The sequence below is a fragment of the Cetorhinus maximus genome, chromosome 3, assembly GCF_964194155.1.
Source record: "Cetorhinus maximus chromosome 3, sCetMax3.hap1.1, whole genome shotgun sequence".
Lineage (NCBI taxonomy): Eukaryota > Metazoa > Chordata > Chondrichthyes > Lamniformes > Cetorhinidae > Cetorhinus > Cetorhinus maximus.
In genome coordinates, this window is record NC_135881.1 from 204,380,561 (window position 1) to 204,405,319 (window position 24,759).

The window sequence follows — 24,759 nt, forward strand, 5'->3', positions numbered from 1 at the left end:
CGTAATGGGAATCAGGTAGCTTCAACTCCTCTGAAAATGGAATTGGGTTTCCATGTGATGCCATCTAAGGTTAACTAGTCTGTCTAGGCTAACACTTGAAGAATGGCCCCATGGGCAAGGTACAGAAGGCAACAAATGCCCCTTGAATTATCGCCATCATCATTCAATGCCTTTAGGATGAGAAAAGTTGATTGGAAAATTAGTACCCATGTAAGTGATGGCTCCAAACCACATCCTGAACTGACCCAATGCCAGAGTATCCATTTCAAACCTGACGATTGAAGGTTTTCTGCCTAACTTTGTTTCTAATATTATTTGTGTAAACATAAATATAATATTTGAAATGACACAATATAGAAGTTATGTTAAACTAGCCCCTAAAGTCTTGACTTTCAAACTGAAGGGATGTTTTATACAGACTAGTGACCTCCAAACGCAACTCAAAATGTGGATCATTAACCTAGCGACGACAAGTATTTATCCCACTGTCTCCAGCATTTTGTGCTCCTTTGGGAGTTTTTTGCTCCTACTCATCTCAAAGTAAGAAAGAAGCAAGGTTGCCACCTGAAGTGTGACAGGTTGGAAATATGCGTTTATACATGTCATTTTTAACTAACTTCCCAAGATACTGCTCATGGTAAGTCACAGGGTCCCCTGCTTTGTATGAACAGGAATATGTTACTTTGTCATGCACAATGCCTTGTTCCTCAGTTAAAGTGTGGACCTGTGCCACGTTAAGGTTACAAAGACTAATTGCTGTTAAGTAAGTGAGTTTATACAGGGCTGATTAAGAGGCTGCAGATATGCTGGCTGCAGTTTGTTATATTCCAGCTGTGTTCCTACTTTATAGTTTTTTTTGAAGTGTTCAATTGTATTTGAGTCGACACTTGCATGTGATGTTCTGAATCTGTGTTTGAGATTTATATGATCAGAGATGGATGTAGATAGTTAACTATGCAGTAGCAATGTGCTGCTTTAATACTTTCAACCCTTAACTGCTTTTAAACAGAGAGATTTTGTTTTTCCTTCATTTTAGTTCTGTCATTGTGTCCCTTTCTTTGTACACATATTTTTTCAGTCTTTACTTTGTACAGAAGGATCCCATTGTTTGTGGTGATCACCTTAGTCCCTAAGGTAAGTTAATGAGCCACATTTTGAGTTGCGTTTGGAGGTCACCAGTCTGTATAAAACATCTCTTCAGTTTGAAAGTCAAGACTTTAGGGGCTAGCTTAACATAACTTCTATATTGTGTCATTTTAAAGATTGTATTTACGCTTATGTTTACGCAAATAATATTAGAAACAAAGTTAGGCAGAAAGCCTTCAATAATCAGGTTTGAAATGGATGCCCTGGCATTGGGTCAGTTCAGGATGTGGCTTGTGATGCCTTCTGGGGCGATTACTTTCATGGGTGCTGATTTTCCAATCAAATTTTCTCATCTTTTTTCCTAAAGGCATTGAACGATGATGGCGATAATTCAAGAGGCATTTGTTGCCTTCTGTACCTTGCTCATGGGGCCATCCTTCAAGTGTTAGCCTAGAAGGTGAATTTGACAGACTATTTAACCTTAGCAGGCATCACATGGAAACCCATTTCCATTTTCATCCATTGTCGACAAACACCCAACTTGTTGCAAAAAAAGACTCACTAAATAGCAAGCAGGAGAAGGAACCCTGGCTAACTTCTCCTGTTCCTAGCGCAGAGAGTCTAAGGGCAATTTTAATATGTTCACTGCCATCCCAATGGAGATCAGCTATCTCAGCATTCCCCAGGGATCAAAACTTGGATGTGCTTTGGTCTACATGGCAGCCATTAGCAAACAGGACCATTTTCAGCAGTTGTGGGTTCAAGCCCTACTCCAAACCTTGAACAGAAATATTAAGGTCAACATTCCAGTGCTGTACTGTGGGAGTGCTGCACTGTTAGAGGTGCCATCTTTTGAGTGAGACATTAAACTGAGACCCCATCTACCTGCTCTGGTGAATGTAAGAGATCTTATGACACTATTTTGAAGAACAGGAGAGTTATTTCCGTGGTCCAGGCCAATACTTATCCCTTAATTAACATTCAAAAATGGATTATCTAGTCATTATTGCATTGCTGTTTGTGGGAGCTTGCTGTGCGCAAATTGGCTGCCGGGTTTCATACATTACAATAGTGACTACACTTCAACAAGTACTTCATTGGCTGTAAAGCGCTTTGAGGATCTCACAATCTTGAAAAGTGTTACATAAATGCCTCATTTTCTTTTTCTTTTCTCAATTATCATAAACATGCTGCTCGATCTGTAGTCAGCGGTGGGTTTTGTGTTTCTGTTTCTGTTTTGTCACTTGTAACCACAATGGTAGCTACATCGTTGTGTCAAGATGCACAGGATTGGGAAAACATACCAATCGGTGGGTAACATGATCACCCAAAATCACTGACTAAACAAGTGTCGAGAATGCTGCTGATGCCTCCCCCAAAACAGAGGGCAAGGTGATAGGCAATAAACTTTCAAGTCACAAATAGTGTACAATGTCTCAAATTGTGAGCAAATCGAGCCGTTATTTTTTTTTCTCTCTTACTAATTGACTATGCGCAATAGTTTAGAACAATTGAAGTGTTAGCGAATGAACTGCTCAGGTTGTATCTGCTCGGAGAGGTGAACCAGGCGGCCCATTCACTATGATCCATTCCATGCCACCGGCCGAGGTCAGCATTACTCCCCCGGAACTTTACACTTGCAAACAGTATTCTCACTAAAGTTTCATCCCGCAGGAGTGGCACTGCTGGGAAAGGATTTCATCTGGAAGGTTTTCAGATCAGGTCATTTCAACTTGTTGCCGATGTAAACCGAGGTTTCACCCTTCCTGAGCTCAATCCGTGTAGACAGGACCGTGTCAGCCGTTTTCTTTGAGCTGTGTTAATGCATTGTGATGCTACTGGATTTGACTGGGGAGATTTATTACTGAGGAATAAAGGGTAAAATCACTCACAGGATGACCGCTTTTACTTTGAGGCGTCTCAGCAATTCTGGCGCTCACATTTTCCAGTCCATTTTTTCAGAACTGACAACCACATTAGATGACTTGACAGGGTAGATGCAGCGAGGATGGCTGGGGAGTCTAAAATTAGGAGTTATTGGGGGTTACAGTGTCAGAACAAGGGGTCAGTGATTTAGGATTAGGATGAGAAGTTTCTTCACTAAAAAAGGGGGTGCGAACCTTTGGAATTCTCTACCCCAGCGGGTTGTGGACCCTCCGCCACTGAGTAACTTCAAGACAGACATCGATAGATTTTAGAGCTCTAATAAAATTTTTAAAAACGGGGATAGTGCAGAAAAGCAGGATTGAGGTGGAAGATCAGCTGTGATCTAACTGAATGGTGGAGCAGCATTGAAGGCCCAAATAGTCTACTCTAGCTCTTATTTCTAATGTTATGAGCAACAGCCTGCTCGAGTGTGCATGTTTGGTTACACTATTTAAGAGCAATGATATTCGGCAGCAGCACAGTCGCCTCTTGCAAATGTTTCCACTAATGATAGTACACAATGGTAAATAAAACATCAGCACTGCTCAGCTCCAAGCAGTTCCTCGATTTTCCTCCCTGAACCGTAAAGAGAGGTTCACGACTGAGGGGAGGCGACACTCCACAATGTGAACAGGCTTTTTAAAAAAAAATGTTAACAAGATTCACTGCAGCAATCATGGGCAATCCTCCCAAACACCCGCATTACCAGACGTCATCCGTAAATGCAGCAGCACTACAGAACTCCTCTGCCTAAGAATCCAGACCTACTTAACATTCACCATGGGGATTCAATGATCAAGCTGAGGGAATTCAATGAAAGACGGGAAGCTCGACAGAAATAAGAGCCAGAGTTCTGCGTGGGACCTGGATAAGCATTTGTCAATATATTCTGAGTTGTGCAAAGGTTTAAGAGAGTGGGCTGAGGGTCTGGAGTAATATGGCTGTGAGCTCCATTCCATCTACCATAGTGCAGAATAAAACTGCAGTTGACACAAGGCACAGAGTACGATCGCAACATCAGATTCTCCCCGTGAGGCTTGTGACAGAGGCTAAATTGCGCCGTCGGTCCCTACTCAGCTGTGGCTCAGTGTTTGCCTCTGAATCAGGAAGCTGTGGGTTCAAATCCCACTCCAGAGCCCTGAGCACAAAAAAATCTAGGCTGCTACTTCCAATGGAGTGCTGCAGTGTTGGGGGTGTTGTCTTTTAGAAATGACATTAAACTGAGGATCGCCTGGTCTCTCAAGGCTGAGATTAAAAAAAACCTGATCAACTATTTTGAAGGTGAGCAATGGTGTCACGGCCGACACTTATCCCTCAATTAACATCACAAATAATCAGATCACTATCATTTTGCTGTTTGTGGGAGCTTGCTGTGCTCAAATTGGCTGCCACGTTTCCTACATTGCAACATGTTTGCAACAATTCAAAAGCACTGGTTGCAAAGCACCTTAGGACACCCTGAGGTCATGAAAGGCACTATATAAATGCAAGCTCTGTCTGTCTTTTCCGACCACTAAAAAACTGTCCATCAGCTCAGCAGCACTGATGGGGTCGAACAAGTACCTATGTAAACACAAGTGGCAAATCTCCTTAGATTTTAGTAGAAGATTAGTGCCTTGTATAAAATTTGGTGACTGGGGAGGAATTATAGCTCCACGACCAGAATACAGTCAAATCCTTTGACGGTACGTTGTAGACCCCAAGGCCATACGTGTGAGATGCCAGTATTGCACCATAACTGCTTTTCCTCTCGCACAAAGACGTGTCAAGACATCGCTTTAGGCATAAACCGATGGTCTGAGCTGGGGTTAAGTGAAGTGTTTCTTTTATTTTCAGACCGGAAATGCAGGAAAATCTGAATCAAAATTCCTAGTGGTCATTTTGAAATTTTATTCTGTATGCCTACTCCTAATTCGTATGTTCATATAAGGTAGAGCTGGGTAGATCCTTGATTAACAAGGGGGTGAAAGGTTATTGGGGGTAGGCAGGAACGTGGAGTTGAGGTTACAATCAGATCAGCCATGATCTTATTGAATTGACGGAGCAGGCTCGAGGGGCCGAGTGGCCTCATCCTGCACCTAATTCGTATGTTCATACGTCGGGGTAAATGAATTTGTGCCTGTTTTATGAGTGTCTTTTATTCACAACCCTTGTGACCTGAACCTTATGCCGAATAATCTAAGCCCTTTCATGAGAATTTCACTTTTTTTTTTCTGTTGCAGAACCTTTCTTAATGGAAACGCCAAATGCATTCCTGTGATTACAGGCAGGTGACCAAACTGAGGTTAGTTTTGATTTCAAGTTCGACTTGGCAGCCTTGGACAAAACATTCTAACATGAATTCACACTGTGGGGTGTTAATAATAACAGTGTCCATTTTGAATTTTAGAAATTGCCAAGTTCTCCAGCGTCATCAGGTCGCATTTGGGGTTTAATTGGGGTGAGTGGCAGCAGTCATTTCGATGCTAAGGAGTTTTCTGAGGCCCCCATAATAAGCAGTTAGGAAGGGTGCACACATTTCTGACTGGAAGTGCACGCCTGTCATATTTAAGGGCAAACAAGGTGAGTCCTTTATCCGGGTGTCGAAGCAGCTGTCAGGGTATTTGCACATTAAAACATAGGACCCACACCAAGTTCAGGACTCCACTACATCTTTGGTTTGTTCCAAGACAACCAGCACCATTCATCCCTTTACAACTAATTCCATCCCCCTCCCTGGCCACCATCTGAGGTACATCTGAATGTTCACAACTTTGGTGTCCTGTTCAACCCTTTTCTGAGCTTAAGTACCCCAAATCCTCTCCATCAGTAAGTCCACTTACTTCCAACATCATCCCAAAACTGCCCCTGCTTCAGCCTTTGCCACTAATGAAACACTCCAGACTCAACAACCTTCCAACTTTGCTACCATTGTAGCACATCAAATCCCTCCTGTGATCCCCAAATGTGTTCCGAGGAAACTCAAGGATATCTTCCATCTCTATCATTCGACTCTTATTTTCTTTCCACGTTAGTTCCTTCACTGCTGCTGCTGCAGCAGAATTGCTCCAATGAGACCAGAGGGGTATTCAATCCTCCCACAGTCCGCATCTCTCTGCTGTGTCACATTTGAGCTCCAATGCATTATGCTCCTTGTTTACACACTTGCTGACTGTGCTCATCCCAACTCAGCACAGTCACCATAAAGCCCGAAGTTTAAAATCAATGCTTTCACATTTCATTGTGAAAGGTAAAGCATTCGAAAATAGTGGGTTCCAAACATTGGCAGCATTACAAAGCCATGCAATTTCACAGGAGTGCGTGGTGCAATTTCAAGCTGCCTTCCCTGTAATGGTGAAATATGGATGTTGTAACCCCTGGCATTGATTTCAACACTGCCATTAATAGCATCTGCATTTTATAGAGAAATGCAGAAACTGCTCTTAATCGATATCCTGAGTTGCCTTTGAATCACCGCTAAATGCGTAACAACCATACTAATTTCAAATACTTTGACATTTAAGCCATTCCCAGAGTGGCACCCACATACTTCTGTAGAAATGTAAAAGCCTTTTACGCATGGCTGCCAGGGGCCTATTAAACCATCCTTCACATTTAGAGCATTCAAATAGAATTTGTAAATTATTTAGGCGCTATTCATTTGTCTGATCATTAAGTGTGTGGCATAAATACCGGATTGAGAAGGTAACTGCACAATATCATATTGATTCCCCTGATAAGACCATCAAACTTTGCTTGCAACTTGTCCATCTTTCATTCTGTGACACAATCTCCACTTATTGCACAGGAGTTTGACTGGGAATTCACTGCATTCTGTAGCCAGAATGCTCAGCAACAAGGCTATAAGATAGTCTGAGGAAATGCAAATCAAAACCATGAATCCAGTCAGTCCCAGGAATATGGATCTTCTAAATCTGAAATAATTCTGGGCTTGATGTGAACTCCCAAATTGACCCCGTGAACCCTTGGTTAGAGGTGGTCTGGTTCCAGTATTTTCCACACAATTCCATCTAATTGGAGGAGTTTTGGCTGATATTGTAAACTGGGAAATATTGAATCAGCCACCCATTATGTATTTCTCCTGTTTGACTTCAAATGGAAATGAAAATTGAGAACACTGTTCGCTTTTACACTGTTGGCTGCAGTCAAAGTGACCCGCACTGCCCCAGCTCCTCCCCACCACCCCAACCCCAACACAAACATACACTCCCTCCATGTGTTTGGGGCTGTTTCAGGGCAAGGATAGTTTAAACTCCTGAGCCTCAATTGTGTGATGTGTAACAACATATAAAGGGGAGATGTTTTTAAGTATTTGACTTAAGCCAAAATTAACAAAGACTTAATTAATAATGTTAATTAAAAATATTGTTTATTGCTGAAAAAAGACATTTGGTCAAAAGCTTTTCATTTTGCATTCATCACGACAATCGCAAGATTGCCACTGTCAGGAGAAGCAACAACATTATACTGTTTCGGCGAAGCAAAATAAGTGTCAGCCATTCACTGGTTCATTCCTCAGGGCAATGCCTTGACCAATCAGAGTCAAGCTGCCTGGTTTAAATTCAAATAGTACTTGGCAGTTAACTGTCAGTCACCATTAACTGGTGCATTCTCCATTGAAATGCTCCTACCAATCAGAGTCCATTTGCCAGCCAATCAGCACTCTCTTCTCATACAGTATAAACTTGATTGCTTCCCCTGACATTGGTATTCTTGCAATTGTCCTGATGAGTGCAAGACGAAAAGGTTGACAATGTGTCTTTTTTCAGCCATACTCAAGTTCTGTACCACCGAACAACAGGATATGGTTCATTGGTGCTATCTCTCACTTTGCAAACATATCTCTGACTTTTCAAATCTGGAAAATGGTTTCCAGTCTGGATCAATGTCACTGGACAGATGTCTGCTTGAAACAGGTGGAAAGCGGCAGCTGGGACTGGGGTTGGGAAGATAGTGTCAGGGGATGATGGGCAGAGCAGTGAATGTTTGGTTGGCAGCCACCAAGGTTAGTCCTGGTGAGTGACTTGCAGAGGGGGCCAGGGTCTCATGAGACAGCACATGTATATAAAGTGTGGGGCAGGATAGATTGTGACTTTCTTTGTCAGGCCTGGAAAGGAATTCCTGCCCCTCTTGGCCTGAAGATAGGGAGGGGCAAGGCCAAGGGGTGATTTGAATACAAGAATAAGGAATTTAAAATCAATATGTTGCCCAACCAGGAGCCAATTAAGCTTGTTATGGGCAAAGAAATAGACAAGTTGCAAAAAAAAATGTTTTGGATTGGGGGAGAGTGGATTTTAGTAAAATAAGGCAGGATCTGGCCAAGGTAGACTGGGAACAGCTAATTGTGGGGGAATCTACAGAGGAGCAGTGGGAGCTGTTCAAAAAGGAAATTGGGGGTTACGGGCTCAACGTGTTCCCTCTAGGGTGATAGGAAGGAGTAACAAGCCTAGAGAACCATGGATAACCAGAGATATTCAGGATACTTGAGAAGGAAAAGAAAGGCTTTTAGCAGGTACAAGGGAAGCAAATCAGTGTAGGCATTAGTGGAGTACAGAGAGTGCAAGGTGGAGCTTAAGAAAGCAGTTCGGAGAGCAAAGAGGGGATATGAGAAAACTCTGGCCAGTAAAAGTAGGAAAAATCCCAAGATATTCTGCAAGTATATCAATGGGAAGAGGATAACCAGGGAAAGAGTAAGGCCCATTAGGGACCAAGGGGGCAATCTATGGGTGGAGCCAGAGGACATTGATAGAGTGTTGAACAAATACTTCACACTCATCTTCACCCAAGAGAATGAGGATAAAGGTATGGAACTCGGGGACAGAGACTGCGAGGTTCTTGAGCAAATTCATATAGGGAGTGACAAGGTATTGGAGGTGTTGGCAGGCTTAAAAGTGGACAAATCTCCTGGTCCAGATGATTTGTGTCCCAGGCTGCTGAGGGAGGTAAGGGAGGAGATCACAGGGGCTCTGATCCAAATTTTTAATTCCTCTCTGGCCATGGAGGAGGTGCCAGAGGACTGGAGAACAGCTAATACGGCTCCGCTATTTAAGAAGGGTTGTAGAGATAAGCCAGGGAACTACAGACAGTGAATCTCACATCAGTGGTAGGGAAACTATTGGAGAAAATTCTGAAGGAGAGAATCTATCTCCACTTGGAGAGGCAAGGTTTGATCAGGGATAGTCAGCATGGCTTTGTCAGAGGGAGGTCATGCCTAACAAATTTGATTGAATTTTTTGAGGAGGTGATCAGGTGTGTAGATGAGGGTAGTGCAGTTGATGTAGTTTATGTGGATTTCAGCAAAGCCTTTGACAAGGTCCCACATGGGAGACTTATAAAGAAGGCAAATGCACATGGGATGCAGGGTGATTTGATAAGGTAGATTCAAAATTGGCTTAGTTGTAGGAGACAGAGGGTGATGACAGAAGGATGCTTTAGTGACTGGAAGCTAGTGTCCAGTGGCATACCACAGGGATCTGTGCTCGGTCCCCTATTATTTGTCATTTATATAAACAACATAGATGACTTTGTGGGGGGCAGGATTAGTAAGTTTGCGGATGACACAAAGATTGGCCGGGTAGTTAACAATGTTGTTGAGTGTCTTGGGCTACAGGAAGATATAGATGTGATGGTCAAATGGGCAGATAAGGGGCAAATGGAATTTAACCCTGAAAAGTGTGAGGTGATACATTTTGGAAGGAGTAATTTGACAAGGAAATATTTAATGAAAGGCATGACACTAGGAAGTTCTGAGGAACAAAGGGACCTTGGCGTGTGTGTCCATAGATCTCTGAAGGCAGAGGGGCATGTCAGTGGGGTGGTGAAAAAGGCATATGGGACACTTGCCTTTATCAATTGAGGCATAGATTACAAAAGTAGGGAGGACATGTTGGAGTTGTATAGAACTTTGGTGAGACCATAGCTGGAGTACTGTGTGCAGTTCTGGTCACCACATTATAGGAAGGATGTGATTGCACTGGAGGGGTGCAGAGGAGATTCACCAGGATGCTGCCTGGGATGAAAAAGTTAAGTTATAAAGAGAGTTTGGATAGACTTCGGTTGTTTTCGTTGGAGCAGAGAAGACTGAGGGGTGACCTGATAAAGGTGTACAAGATTATGAGGGGCATGAACAGGGTGGATAGGGAGCAGCTGTTCCCCTTAGTTAAAGGGTCAGTCATGAGGGGTCACAAGTTCAAGGTGAGGGGCAGAAGGTTTAGGGGAGATGTGAGGAAAAGCTTTTTTATCCAGAGGGTGCTGACGGTCTGGAATGTGCTGCCTGGGAGGGTGGTGGAGGCAGATTGCCTCACATCCTTTAAAAGGTACCTGGATGAGCACTTGGCACGTCATAACATTCAAGGCTATGGGCCAAGTGCTGGTAAATGGGATTAGGTAGGTAGGTCAGGTGTTTCTCAGGTGTCGGTGCAGACTCGATGGGCCAAAGAGCCTCTTCTGCACTGTGTGATTCTGTGATTCTGCGAATGTCGGTCATTGAGCACTGGGGTAATTGATATTTTAAACAAGATAAGCCACACGCAGCAAAGTTTTGGATGGTCTCAATTTAGTAGAAGGTAGAACATGGGAATGAGCCAAACTATAATTTTATGACTTGAATTTTGGGATATTTTAACTCATGTTTTGGGTAAGCCTTCAGCAATTCCATCCATTGTTTCATGGGAAATTGCAAAACAGTTACATTGGAATTGTGCATGAGGAACTGCACCTCTGTGAGGCCAATCGATGTAATGGAAATCATGGCTAAAGAGCTGGACTGCAGAAGCAGTCGGAAAGATGGCCAATTGACTGTAATTTTGACTGGGTTAATAAATTCAGTTTAATGTAAGACCTGTATTTGCAAATTGCTGCAGTGACTGGAGATTATCAAAGTAGGCAACTGCTGATTAAAATATAAATCGGAATTCTGTTAAAGGTGTTAAAGGGGAGTGCAAGTGACCTCTATTATGTTGATGATGTGGTTCTTGGCAGCACATTATTTATTGTCAAGTCATTTTCTGTCGCAAATCTAAAAAGTTAGATTTGATCGTTACCAACTTTGATGAATAGGTCTCCGCGTTACTGCATGTTGTCACACAGGGGTCGTAACTTTAAAGATGAAAGACTAGCAATTACTGATGGTGACATTAGCCAAGAAACACTGGAAGCATTGAGATTTATTTGTTTACAATTTTAGGGTGGACGTAGCCCATTTGAAGTAAAGGTCTTTTATGTCCGCATTAAATTAACAAACAGGGACATGTCACAGGAATGCAATAAGCACTCATTCACAACTAGCAACTGCAACCCTTTCTTAATCATCACTAAGAAGAAGAAGACCCCTCAATGCTTACCTTCCCCACGTACTGCGGCTCTGCCCCTGTATATTCCTCCAGCAAAAAGAACTGATTCCACATCCAGCCACGCTTGGACCGGTGCAACACAGAAAGCTTGTCACCTGAAGGCTTCGCTGATACGCCATCCTGTTGCTGTTTAGCAGTCCTTTCTGATAGCGGGGACATCTGGCTGGGCTCCGGCAGGCAGACCCAGAACAACATTAGCACACAGCAATTCGATATCGCCATTCTTATTTCGGAACTGATGGCTGCAGAGTCTAACTGGGTTTGTGTTGGCCGCACTCCAGCTATCCGTCAGTCGCTAGTGTATCCTTGACTAACCTTTTTGTTCCATTTGTAAACTACAGGGTCTTCAATCAATCTTCAAGCTCGTTTGCTCTTAGTTTCTGGGGATTTCTAAAACAAGAGAGAAAGAGAGAGAGAGAGAAAATAAACAGAATGATGTTTCAAAATGTGACCGTGTTTTTAAATTTAAACAGTAAATATATAAAATGCAGCACCTGCTGCCGATGCTTGATTTGAATTGCTAATCTGATTTCACTGATAACATTGCACAACTATTGTACTTGAGTGGAACCCAGCAACATGCCCATCATGCAGCCTCTTTCTCAACCAGTTGGAGAAAATATGCTCCGTTGCACAAGAATGTGCTTATTTTATTGTGGAGCTGAAATTTATAGTCACTTTTCAATGCACCATGCAGTAGTGATGGTAAAAGTCCAGGTCCGGCATGAATAATCCAGGTTACGTTAAACCAGTACCAAGTCTGACTAAGGAAAATAATACCAGCATAGAGAGTATCAGGTGAAATGTGCGATTGACTGGCAATTATAGGAAAAGTGTCAAATTATATGAGGTTTGTTCATTAATGGGACATAGAAGATCAAGGGGTGATTTCATCCATGATTTCAAGATATTAAGATAGGCTAGATTGGAAGGAACTATTTTCACTGGCTGGGGAGTTGACGGCCTTTGAGGTATAGTCAAGAAATTAGAGCCAGACTTTTAAGAAGTGAAATTAGGAAACCCTTCTTCATGAAAAGGGTGGTAGAAGTTTGGAACTCTCTTCCAGAATCAGCAACTGATGCTTAAAACTGAGATTGATAGATTTTAGTTAGCCCAACATATTAAGGGATAAGGAGGTTTCTGGAGTTAGGTCACAGATCTGGCATGATCTCAGTGAATGGTGGAATAGGCACAAGGGGCTAAATGGCCTCCTCCTGTTCCTACATGTTCCTAGACACATCAGTAACAGGAGTTTTACTGGCTGTGGTATTGAATTGAAACAGTGAGAGCAGTCTTTCTCTACAGCCGGCAGCAAGGATATTCCATTTTGAGCAGTGCTCAGGGTGACATAGCATGAACACAGGTTAATAGTTTCAGGAGGAGATAATTTCAGGATTTTGATATGTAGAAATTAGTTCATACCAACTGGGAAGTGCGAGCAGTGTGCAGGGAATGATCACAGCTCCTAAATAGGTAAGCCTGAGGTGTGCCTAACATTGGCCATCTTTTGGGGTTGCAGGGAAAAGAGGATTTTAATTTTTTTTGGCTTCTGTGCACTCTCAGGCCTGCTGTAACCTGCCTTTAAGAGATTGCAGCATGACATCACTAGAAAGGAAGTGTGTCATGCGATCCAGTTTAGTTTCACTTCTGCTTTTAAGTAGAGCACACAGCTTTACTGCTGGTATGTTCCAAGCTTTCTCTCCATGTATAAATATCCCCATGTGCTGTCTCAATAAATGAATGCACAATGTGTTTGTGCAAACCCTTATGAGCAATTGGTGCCTTTATATCATATAAAAACAGGACAAGGTACATCCTTGGAGGGGGAGGAGGGGCTGTTAAAGTGACAGGGAGACATCAAGAGGATTGGAAGTGATTGGTAGTGGGGGGAGGCAATCAGGAGCGGGGGAAGCAATTGGTGGGTGAAGGATTGTTTGGGAGAGGCAAAAACGAGGGACAGGGAGGGAGGGTCAGGTTGTGAAGTGGGGGTGGGGTGGTGTGCAAATGATTGGGTGGATGCCAAATGAGAACTGGCATCAAGTCTTTGGCACCACAGAGCAGCTGGGAGGAGAACATCTGTACCTTCAAGTTCCATATTCAGGTAAGTATGGTTTTAAAAACCCTAGCTTCTTAATGATTGGTTACAGCGGTTCTATTAAGGATCCACTGGTTAGGCTGTATCCAGACTACACTTTCCTGAACGCAATCCAGCTGGTACAGGGTAAACCAAGTTAGCATTGAGGCCCTCCAAAAGGCATTCGCCCCTCTGTTTCCAAATGTAATGGTGATCACACCAGTTTCAGGCTTGACCCCTAGACCTCTCATTTTCTATCCTTACCAATGTGGCAAGCAGCAGGGTTGCCAGCTGTCCAGTATTGGCCTGGGGTCTCCAGGAATTGAAGATCAATCTCCAGGACACTGCTGCGTGCAACCTTGGAGAAAAATCATTCGGACACTCAAAAAGATTGTTTCTGTTTGTCATTTTCTTTGAACGTTTCTCTTTATCAGATAGAAAAAATATTGAAAATGGGGAATAAAAAAAGGCTGTTTGGGTGACAGTCAAGCATCATCCGTTGGGGTAATGTGTCTTTTTGCTTTCCAATTGGCATAGCAAGGCAAATGCATCACAAGGATGGATATGTTGACTGACGAATGGCTGGAGCGTGAGGGCTAGTCATGTGACAAAACCTCTAGGAATACATTTAATCACAGTTGGCAACCCTGCAGGTGGCCGACTTCTGAAGCGCAATCTGCACTTGCGCACCATTTCTGGTACCCAGTTTGTGCCCATAAAACACGCATGGCACCAACAAATATCTTGGCAACAATCTTTCTGTACAAGGTAGCAAGATGGAAACTGAAAGCAAAATCATGTAAATGTATTTAAAACATTTGCTATATTCATTAAAATTAAACGAAGAAATTAATACAACATCATTATATAGCATTACACAAGTATAGCTGGCAATGAAATACGATTTTAATTTCCACTTGTGAGACAGGCCATAACTCTGTAATGGAAATAAAAGACATGTTTCATTACTTTCTGTCATGTATTGTCTATCTGTATTGGAACTGTAATTCATTAAGTGGAACTTACAGTCACAGTGAAAACTTGTGTAAAAATTCCTTAAACAGCCATTTTAGTCAATCTCTGGAAAAGGATGGTAGGCTACATACTTTCTAATAGATTTCTTGGAATTGTAAATACTAAAATGAGTAACCAATCTTTTTTAACACATACTCAACATCCCGTTATCCCTCCAGAGGGAGGGATAAGCAGAAGCTGTGAGTGTGTGCAGTTTCTGAACAGACATCAAAGCTAGTAGAAATAGCATTGGTAGATTTTCAAATTGGTCAGTTTCTTTAATTATATAGTACCTAGGCGGTGGGGTGGGAAGCCACATACCCACATTTGTCCACAACACAAAGATAGGCAGCATTGCAAGCAGGTTCCAATTACAAAGAGATATTGAGAGATTATGTGAATGGGCAAAACTGTGGCAAATGGATTTAATATAGACAAATGTAAATCTATCCATTTTGAACCTAAAAGGATAGAATAGTCCTCCTTCTGGTACCATGCCTTAAGAGGGCATTGGCAGCCATGAACTTCCATTGAATTTTGCTGAAAAAAGAGATATGTCTAAGTTTTTTGACTTGCAATCATCAGGATACTTTGCAAGAATACCAATATAAGGGAAAACAATAATTTATACTATATCTGAAGACAGTGCTGATTGTTTGGCAAGTGGACTCAGTTTGGTAGAGCTGCTTGACAGTTAACTGTCCATCGCCATCACTGGTACATTCTCCATGGCAAGCCTCTAGCGATCAAAATCCAAAAAAGAGAGCAGCACTCTCTTCACATACAGTATAAATTGTTGCTTTCCCTTATATTGGTATTCTTGTGAAGTGCCCTGACAAGTACAACACAAAAAGCTTTGACATGTCTCTTCTTTCAACAAGACTCAAGTTCTGCACTACCGAACGACCATTCTATTGAATTTGTCCCTGATTATGCTTGGCAAAGTATTGCAGTGGTTTGCTGTTGTCTTCAGCAGTATGGCTGACCAGGAAACTCCCCCGCTCTTACCGCACATCAGGAATATTTGAAGGATTTAACTGGCTGATAATCAACCTGCTTGGCCATGTTATGAATCCACCTTATGTAGCCATCAAGTCCTGAAGTGGGACTTGAACCTGGAACTTCTAACTCAGAGATTCAGGTACTACCACTACACCACAAGCCCTCCCAGATAGAGTAGCATACATGCTAAATAGTGAAAAGCTAGAAACAGTGGCGCCCCAAAGAGATTTGTGGGTCCAGGTAGACTGATCATTAAAAAGATGTGAGCAGGTACAGAAAATAATTGAAAAAGGTAATGGAACAGAATACAGGGAGGTAGAAGTCTGTTTCAGTTATTCAAACCCTTGGTCAGAGCACATTTGGGCTCAGTTGGTAGCAATAGTGCCTCTGGGTAAGTTGGTTGTGAATACTATGGAGCAGATCTAGCCACCACACATTCAGAACAATATATTGGCCTTGGAGGGTCCAGTGTAGATTTACCAAAATGATACCTGGACTCCAAAGGTTAAGTTATGAGAAAAGATTGTACACACTATTGTCTATGAAGCGTAGTCACTGTTATAATGTAGGAAACACAGCAGCCAATTAGCACACAGCAAGGTCCCATAAAGTGTAATATAATACCCGTATAATCTGTATTTTGTGATGTTGGTTGAGAGATAAATATTGACTAGAACACTGGGGATAACTCCCCTGCCTGACTGTCTTCAAAATAGTGTCATAGGATCTTTTACTTCAACACTGAGAGGGGTTGACAGGGCCTCAGTTTAACAATGCATCCAATAGGTGCACTTCCAACAGCAGCACTCCTTCATGGCTGGAGTGTAAGCCTAGACATTCAGGCCTCTCAAACCCACAACTTACTGACCCAGAGGCACTGGTGCTAGCAACTGAGCCACGGCCAACACCTGAGGAGTCTGAGGCAGTATAGGATGAGTTAATGTCAACTGGGGACAGGTTAAGGCAGATTGGACTTTGTCAGGGGAAAGCAAGGCAGGGATATAAGAGAATAAGGTTAGTTATGTAGGCTGTGGAAGACCTGGTGAAGCATTACTTTTAACTTGCTTCCTCTCTGATCACAAAGCATCACGGTCCAGCAGTGTCCAAAACTGAAATGGAACTGAAACTCAAAGAATTGGAGAAAGGAGACAAATTGGATGCCTCATGCACTTTATCATAAGAGAATAAAAAAGATGTCTGAATTGCCTGTGTATGGCGATAGGGGAGTATATTTTGTTTCAGTGTTAGTCTTACTACATAGAAAGGGGGAAGTCTGGTATTCTCCTGGCATTACGTCTTAGATACATTCACGGTAACTGAGAAGAGAAGAGTATCCCCAAGAAAAATGATACTTCAGTTGAGCAGCAACAACTTTGGTCTTGAGATCAATGAGGCACTTATAAAAAAAATGGTGCCATTATTGTGGATTTTTTTTTGTGCTTTATCTATTGTTATTGGAGCTAGGTTGGCTCCCTCTTTTCCCCCACTCATCTCTCCAGGTGGTACTGAGGTTAAAATCCATTAGCGTTGCCAGGTCTATATAAACTAGTCACAGGGAACAAATCCCTTCAACTGAACGGGTAAACTCGAGGACTGATCAATGTTAGTCCTCGCTCCTCATTTTGATAAGTCTGGTGAGTTGCTGGCGCCTACTGCTAAAGACCATTTGAATCTGTGTTTAAAAGACTTCTGGGCATTTCATGTTTATTTTTATTACGAGTGTTTCTCTCCGTAAATAATTGAGCTGCAGCTGAGAAGGACAACAACGGTAGTAGATAAAAGCAACCAATATGTCATTTCTGATAACAGTCTGGCTTTATGACTTGGACAGCCACCTCTTTACAAACTCTGGGCCAATAATAGGCATTTAATTGTCTATTATATACCTGAATGCAAGTAAAATTAATTATTTAAACAAAAGCCTTACCATCTTAATTGAAAAAGAAATCAGCTAGGGCAGCAAGCCCAGGTTCTTTATGCGAGTGGTGTGGTTCCATTCTCGTCCTTTAGGGCTTACCTCCATGGGCTGTTCACAGCTGTTTCATCAGCTTAACTTGTTGTAAGGGTCTAGAAGTGCCACATATGCCTTTTGAAGTGTTTTTTTTTTGCCTGTAGTAATGTGTGACTTGCATGAGATTCGATCCTATATTCAAGTAAAGGGGGAGGGTGTGTGGGGTGGGAGCTAGGCTTAATGGTAGGTCATCAGTTCTTTTTTTCGATTCTCTTCTTCATATTCCTGGTATATTAGTGTGAGGATACTATCGTCTTCTTTCCTTCTTTAGTTCCATTCTCGTTTGCGCCAGCATAATTAAAACACAATTTTAGCAGGAGTATCATAATCCCTGCGTACACGCAACATGAGCTCCGATACCTGATGTAGGAGATGGAGCTTGAGATGGTTAGCATCTGTCTGCCCTGATCAGCTCCGCGTGCAGTTAGCTAAGGTCAGCTGCTGTTGCATTGTTCATCATCACACCTATTCAGCCAGCTCTGTTGTCAATAAACCTTACTTGATATGACTTCTCTCTCAGCTCACCACTCTAATCTCTTACAGCCTCTGCTCAGGTGGGCAACATGTGACTTAGTTTGCCTCGTTTTGACCCTGAACACAGTGAGAGTTTTCTTTCTGATTGACAACTATGTTATGAAAATGTTGGCAGCAATCCAAGCAGGAGTCCAGGAGTAAAGCTGATATTGTTTGGAGTTTGTGACTTGTGTTCCTGCCACCTTTAAATCACAAATAATGTGTTTATGTAGTGCCTTATGTTGAAATGTTTCAAAGTAGATTTAAACAGAATTACATAGAATGCACATTATGGAATCAGAAGAGTCATTTGGACTCGAAGCACTAACTCTGTTTCTCTCTCCACAGATGCTGTCAGACCTGCTGAGTTTTTCCAGTTTTCTCTGCTTTCATTTCAGATTTCCAGCAACCACAGAATTTTGCTTTTATTTTATGGAATCTGACCAGTCAGTCTAACCAATCGATGTAGGCATTTATGCTCCACTCGATCCTCTTCCCATTGTTCTTCATCTTGCTCTATCCGCATAACCCTCTATTCCTCTCTCCCTCATGTGTTTATCTATTTTCCCCTTAAATACATCTGTACTATACACCTCAATTGCTTCCTTTGTAGTACCCCTGGGTAAAGAATGCTCTATTTTATATTGATGGCCTCCAGTTTTGGTCTTCCTCACAAGTGGAAACACTTCCCTTGGTTGCTCCATAAATACCTTCCGTAATTTTAAAGACCTCTGTTAGGTCACCCCTCATCCTTCTCTTTTCAGGAGAAAAGGGACCAAAGCCTGTCACTCCTTTCCAAGAAGTACTTCATGAGTTATTTTACTCTCTTAGTTAAAGAAATAGAACTATGTTTGGATAGAGCAGGGCTAATACTCTTCACACAGTGTAATACATTATCTATAAATTCTCTATTGGCAAATGTACTGGACAACCAGGGGACTCCATATAGCAGTGAGTTTATCAGGTGATTTTATTCCCTATGTGGAACTAAAGAAAAGGGACAGTAAGAGGACAGTATATGTTAGCACATGCATTTTTTATATTAAGCTGCTTTCATGAAATCGATAATAAAGGGTCATATTAAACAATCATAAGAATGTGATTCATTTGATTTCATTTTGTTCAGATTCTAGAATAGCTGAATTTGAGAAGGCAGCTCAGTAGCTCCTGTAGCAGGGCACTGCAACCCTTACATTGAGGGTCACCAGTAAGTAATCCCATTCTCATTCATCCCACCTTCATTTGCTTTCACTTTGTGAATGTTGCCTGTACTGAATAGGTAATTAATGTATGTTGCATCTTATTTTTCATACACATGGAGAACGATACTATCATTTGGGCTGAGCATTTCTATTGGCTACCCTCCTGGTTTATGGAGCCATTCCGTCAATATGATAGGGTAATAGACACAAGAAATGGTCATTTGTAATTATGAACGTCCAACCTGTTGGTTCTGCTGCTTCCAAAACAGTGTAGGAAACTTGCAATTAAGATAAAGGGAATAGAAATGATATAAATATACAGGGAGATTGGGTTCCAAATTGGGGTTCGCAAAGCTTGGCAGTCCATTTAAGGTTTGTAATGCAGCTTGATGTATCCGTTCTTGCAGTTGTGTAGAATATTCAGAGGTGGTGTCCAATGTTCAAAAAGATATGAAAATCAAATGTGGAGAAATCCCTGTGTAGATCCATTCCTAATCCAGAAGCTACATTTGCATTTATCCTTATCCTAACTAGCCAAGCATCTCATGCAAAATTCTTGTAACTATAACACTCGTCCTCTCATTACATAGAGTATACATAGCAGCCATCAATCCTTAAATGTTACTCAGTGCCAATTATTGGTTAGGTAAGACATCAAAAATGCATCAGTGATTATTCAATTAGTTGAAAACAGAAAATGGAAATGGTAAAAGAAAATCAGTTGGAGGAACAGAAAAATGATGAAAAAGGATACAATTTCACATTCCACTGCTTATGCAAGTGGTCTTTCCAGAAGAGACAAAGTTACTGGAATCAGCAATGAATTAACATCAAAAAAGAAGGCTGCTAAAGCAGAAACATGCATAATAGATTGCAAATTTAACAAAACTCTTACATTGCTCCCTAGGCAATGCTTATTACTGACAGCCAGAAATCTGCAAGTTAATAATAATCCTTAATCCATTGCCTAGGTAACTTCAATTGTAGACAGCCAAGTGTTACTAATTATAAGTCCATTTTAAGAATTAATAACTCTAATTTCATGATTACTCACAACTTTTTACATAATTCATATTAAGGGAGAAAAATCAACCTAGCATCATCAAAATTTGCTATGGGCACCCTTGTTCACTGCAAAAGCTGCCTGACTGATTGACACCCTTGTCTGAATCACATGTATGGACACACAACAAAGTGCATCTGAAGAGAAAAGTCACTCTCATCAATATAAGCTCTGCCACAATGGCAAGAGGTGGAAAGATGCCAGGCTTGCTATTAGCAGAAACTGGGTCTTCTGATTGGCTCAAGATGCTCTTTGAGCCTTATGAAATGGTTAGCAAAACTGGCCAATCGGTGTTGGCCTGCGGGGCAATCATTGTGAGAGTACCACGCCCAGTACTGAAAAGTCCCTCACAATGTTTACACACGCAACACACACACACACAAACATATACACACACACACAGACATACACATACACACACAGACACAGACATACACGCACACACATACACACACAGACATACACACATACCCACACACACAGAAACAGACAGACACACACAGACACACACACACACACCCACACACAGACACATGCACACACATACAGGGACATACACAGAGACACATACACACAGACAGAGACATACACACACACACACACAACTGCAACTACTGGCCACAAGTTGTGAAGAGTTTATGTACTCCTGGTGTCCTGTGAAAGGATAATGCACCTGTGTGTGGATTTGCAGCAGAAATATAGTAAAGATTATGGCATTTAAAGCTGATGTAATGAATCGAAACTCCATCTCTATTTAAATCTCCAGTAAATGGGACCCTCCTTATGTTATGCAAATTGCTGTCTAAAATCAGCACACATTTGGTGTGATGCAGCCACCTGACCCCCGAGGGTTGTTCTAGATAAGATGGCGGGGTGGGTGTTTTTTTATTCATTCACGGGGACGTGGGCGTCGCTGGCTGGGCCAGCATTTATTGCCCATCTCCAATTGCCCTTGAGAAGGTGGTGGTGAGCTGCTTCTTGAACTGCTGCAGTCCATGTGGTGTAGGTCCACCCACAAGTGCTGTTAGGGAGGGAATTCCAGGATTTTGACCCAGCGACAGTGAAGGAACGGTGATATATTTCCAAGTCAGGGTGGTGTGTGGCTTGGAGGGGAACTTCCAGGTGGTGGTGTTCCCATGTATCTGCTGCCCTTGTCCTTCTAGATGGTAGTGGTCTTGGGTTTGGAAGGTGCTGCGGAAGGAGCCTTGGTGAATTCCTGCAGTGCACCTTGTAGATAGTACACACACTGCTGCTACTGTGTGTCGGTGGTGGAGGGAGTGAATGTTTGTGGATGGGTGCCAATCAAGTGTGGGTGCACTGCTGCTGAAACAGGCTTTGAAACTCATGCTGGTCGTTTAGCACAAGTAATTGTTTCTGATCCGCAAAAGAAGCTGTGTACAATCTACTCCTGAACTGATGGGTGTATTTTGATAAACTATATGGTGTTGTTACCTATGCATCTGCTCTGTTCTATATTTCAACCAGTGCATTGTCTGGGACACAAAAAACATTTTAAAAAATCACAAAATCACCTTGTTTTCCTATTTTTGTATCATTGGCGATGTGTCTCGGTTAGAATAATAAAGCTTTTTGATAATTATCTGAAAGCAAGAGGTTGTCGGCAGCGCCCGTCCGTCCCTTCATTCATCTGAACGGACGAGAGGAACAAAGCAGTTCAACCACAAGAGGGAACCAGACCTCTATAAAAGGGGGAGCTGAACACTATGTAGCACTGGTGTGCACACACATCTTCCCTCTCTCACCGCAATTTGCCCCAAATACAAACTGTTCTGTAAAAAAAAACGCAGAGAAAGCAGAAATCATGATTCAACTCAGGGATAAAATCTGTGTGAAATGTCGATTATCGGTACTGCCAAGCTGCTAATAACTGACTAATATATTCCTGCACTTATGCTATTCTGACCTTTTGAGTGCGGAGCAAGTGTAACTAAGATCTTTTTTTTTAAAAAACGCTGGCTTTTAAACGCAACCAAGGATTTACAGGAGGCCGACTGGACTCAAAAAGCTCAGAACCTGCACCACATCCTTTTTTTCTTTAGCCCAGGCTCCTTTCATGGGTTCATTTCACAATTATTGTCCCATTTACTTGCAAATTTCATTCACTTTGCGCAGCCTCAAGTGCCAGAAAAAGTCATGAATTATTCCTCAAAATATGTTTCCGTTGCTAGGCTGAGACCTGTGTTGTGGTAACAGATGTCTTAGTAACGTCATTCTAAAGCAGAACTACTGTGAACTTCACACACACACACACACAGAGAGAGAGGGAGGGAGAGGGGAGAGAATTCCTCTCGGGGAATTAGAGCATCTCAGTGCTAGTTTCCTTGTGCTCTCTCAATCGGAGACTCCCCACCATCGCCAGCAGAGCAGACATTTACACTGCCACAAATACTCCCTTTCTGCCAAGGCTGGGAGCATTCATGTCACGTCACGCGAAATAAAGGCAACCCTAACCCTAACCCCAACCCGAAACTTCCCACTTGCAGCTCGTCAGATTCAACGGCGCAGAGATGCACTCGAATGGTCCCAGGAGCCTTAAATAGCACCAGGGTTGGTTTAAGGATATTTGCTTAATGTAATGTCCCACACCCTGAAGTTGCAACATACCCTCTTATATATATATATGGATTGAATAAGAGAATATAAGTGAAATGGTGACAAGGAATTCTCGTGCGATTAATGAATCGCTCTCGAGTAATGGCACACACTGGTTAACTGTACCCCCGCCCCCGCGCCTCAGAGACCACCCGCCTTGACTAGGCGTGAGCATGAATTAATTCCGATGCACATCTGGGGATAAAGCCAACTGACAAACCTGAGCAAGTTCACAGTCTGCACACTTGTCTCCAATGTCATCATCCAAGAAAATATTCCTCAGCACGAAAGAGAGAGAGACAGAGAGAGAGAGAGAGAGAGAGTGGGCACCGTGCAGAGAGAGAGAGAGAAACTTTCTTCTTCTCTAACTCGGTGACCGTTTCAGTTTTTTTTATGTATTTCCATCGTCCGGCTGTCCCTGAGCTGATGATCCAGGCCCTTTGCAAGGCTGTGAATCCGCAATTTCCAGGCGCTTTCCTGGACTGTCTGTGAGTTGCATTCTGCCATTTCCATTAGCAGGGTTAAACTTCCAGGCTAGCAGGGGAGGCTGGCAATGGAGCAATTCGTGTTTGGGAAGAGACATAAGTTTGCACACACACACACCGGGATATCACACGGGGAGAATGAGGGAAGGTAACGGAACATTCATGGGGAAGAAAAATACCTAAATTAAAATAGCCGCGTTGCTCTGACGTTCGCTCAGATTTGTTCAAAAGTCTTTGGAAGCACCAGCCTTAGAGCAAATGCTAATGACACGCAACTCAACCTGGAGAGGCAACTCAGGCTGAGTTTATTGATTTTAAGAACTGGGTCCTTCCCCAGCCGATTGGCGTTTGGCAGCAGAGGTTCTGAATCTCGATCTCTTGTTGGAAAAACCTGCCGACGCCATTCAGTGAATCTCACAGCACAGGAGGCCATTCTGCCCATCCCGTACCCGTGCCAGCTCTTGGAAAGAAGAACAAGACCAATTTAGTTCCACTCCCCTCCCCCAGCTCCTCTCCCCCCTCTCCTGGGCTCCGCAGCGGCGGCGAGAGAATTTAGCCACATGTCCTCCCGGGAATAAGCAAAAACCAGGCGGACTTGAGCCAAACGCCACTGACCAGCACTCGTGCTCTGTCCTCTCAGTTCAACTGAGTTCACTCCAGCTGTTTGGGGTTGCAGGTGAAGGAGAGGGTGAGACTGTAGGAAACATCACGTTTCATCTCAGAAAGGGAAAATAGGACAATGACTAATCTCTCGGGATACTTGAACTATACCTTCTGTCGGGTGGTTGACAATGTTAATAATAACCATTAAATGATTCCATCAGTTCACTGCCCTGACTGACTGGGAGAGGGTATAAACTGGGGTTCAAAGTGGGTGAAAATTTCCAGGAAGTAATGCATTCGTCCTTGGACCTGGGGCTGGGGGACAGTGGTTCCAAGAACACTACATACATCCTGACAGAGTGATCTAGACCATACCACTTCCGCAGGCTAAAAAAAAATCAAGACTGTTCACTTGCTTTAGCCCCGAAGGAATCACCAATCAGTTTTTTGTGACTCTTCACTTTTAATCTGTGCTCTGTTGCCCGTGCTGTGCTCATCTCTCTCTCTGCCCAACTAACACTGAAAAAGAAGCCTCCAGCTGTTAACAGCATTCAGCTGGCTTTATAGGCTGAAGGTATGACATGTTGTGCAGCAATACTTCAATCCACACACTGGCTGTAAAGTGTATTGGTTAGTGAAGCGAGAGCACGGCGCATTGCCACCTGGTCACTCTGCTAGTAGTTAACTTCCTTCACTGTTGGTGAACAGGGGGGGGCAGGTTCTTTAAACCAGCCTCTGGTCCGGAAGAATGGGGACATTGACTGAGGGAGCTTTCGGGAACAGTCCGATTTATGGGACACAGCTGACCAATTGAGG

General features: G+C 42.7%; 1 protein-coding gene across 1 annotated transcript in view; it reads right to left on the reverse strand.

The window, feature by feature from the left end:
• Window positions 1-24,055, reverse strand: part of LOC144679215 (cadherin-6-like) — a 163,449-nt gene extending 139,394 nt beyond the window's left edge. The window contains exons 1-2 of the mRNA XM_078539653.1: window positions 23,956-24,055; window positions 11,355-11,753 (exon numbers count right to left, since the gene is read on the reverse strand). Coding sequence (XP_078395779.1) covers window positions 11,355-11,585 — 231 coding nt within the window. The 5' untranslated portion in view covers window positions 11,586-11,753; window positions 23,956-24,055. The remainder of the gene's footprint in view (window positions 1-11,354; window positions 11,754-23,955) is intronic.
• Between the last annotated feature and the right edge of the window lie 704 nt (window positions 24,056-24,759).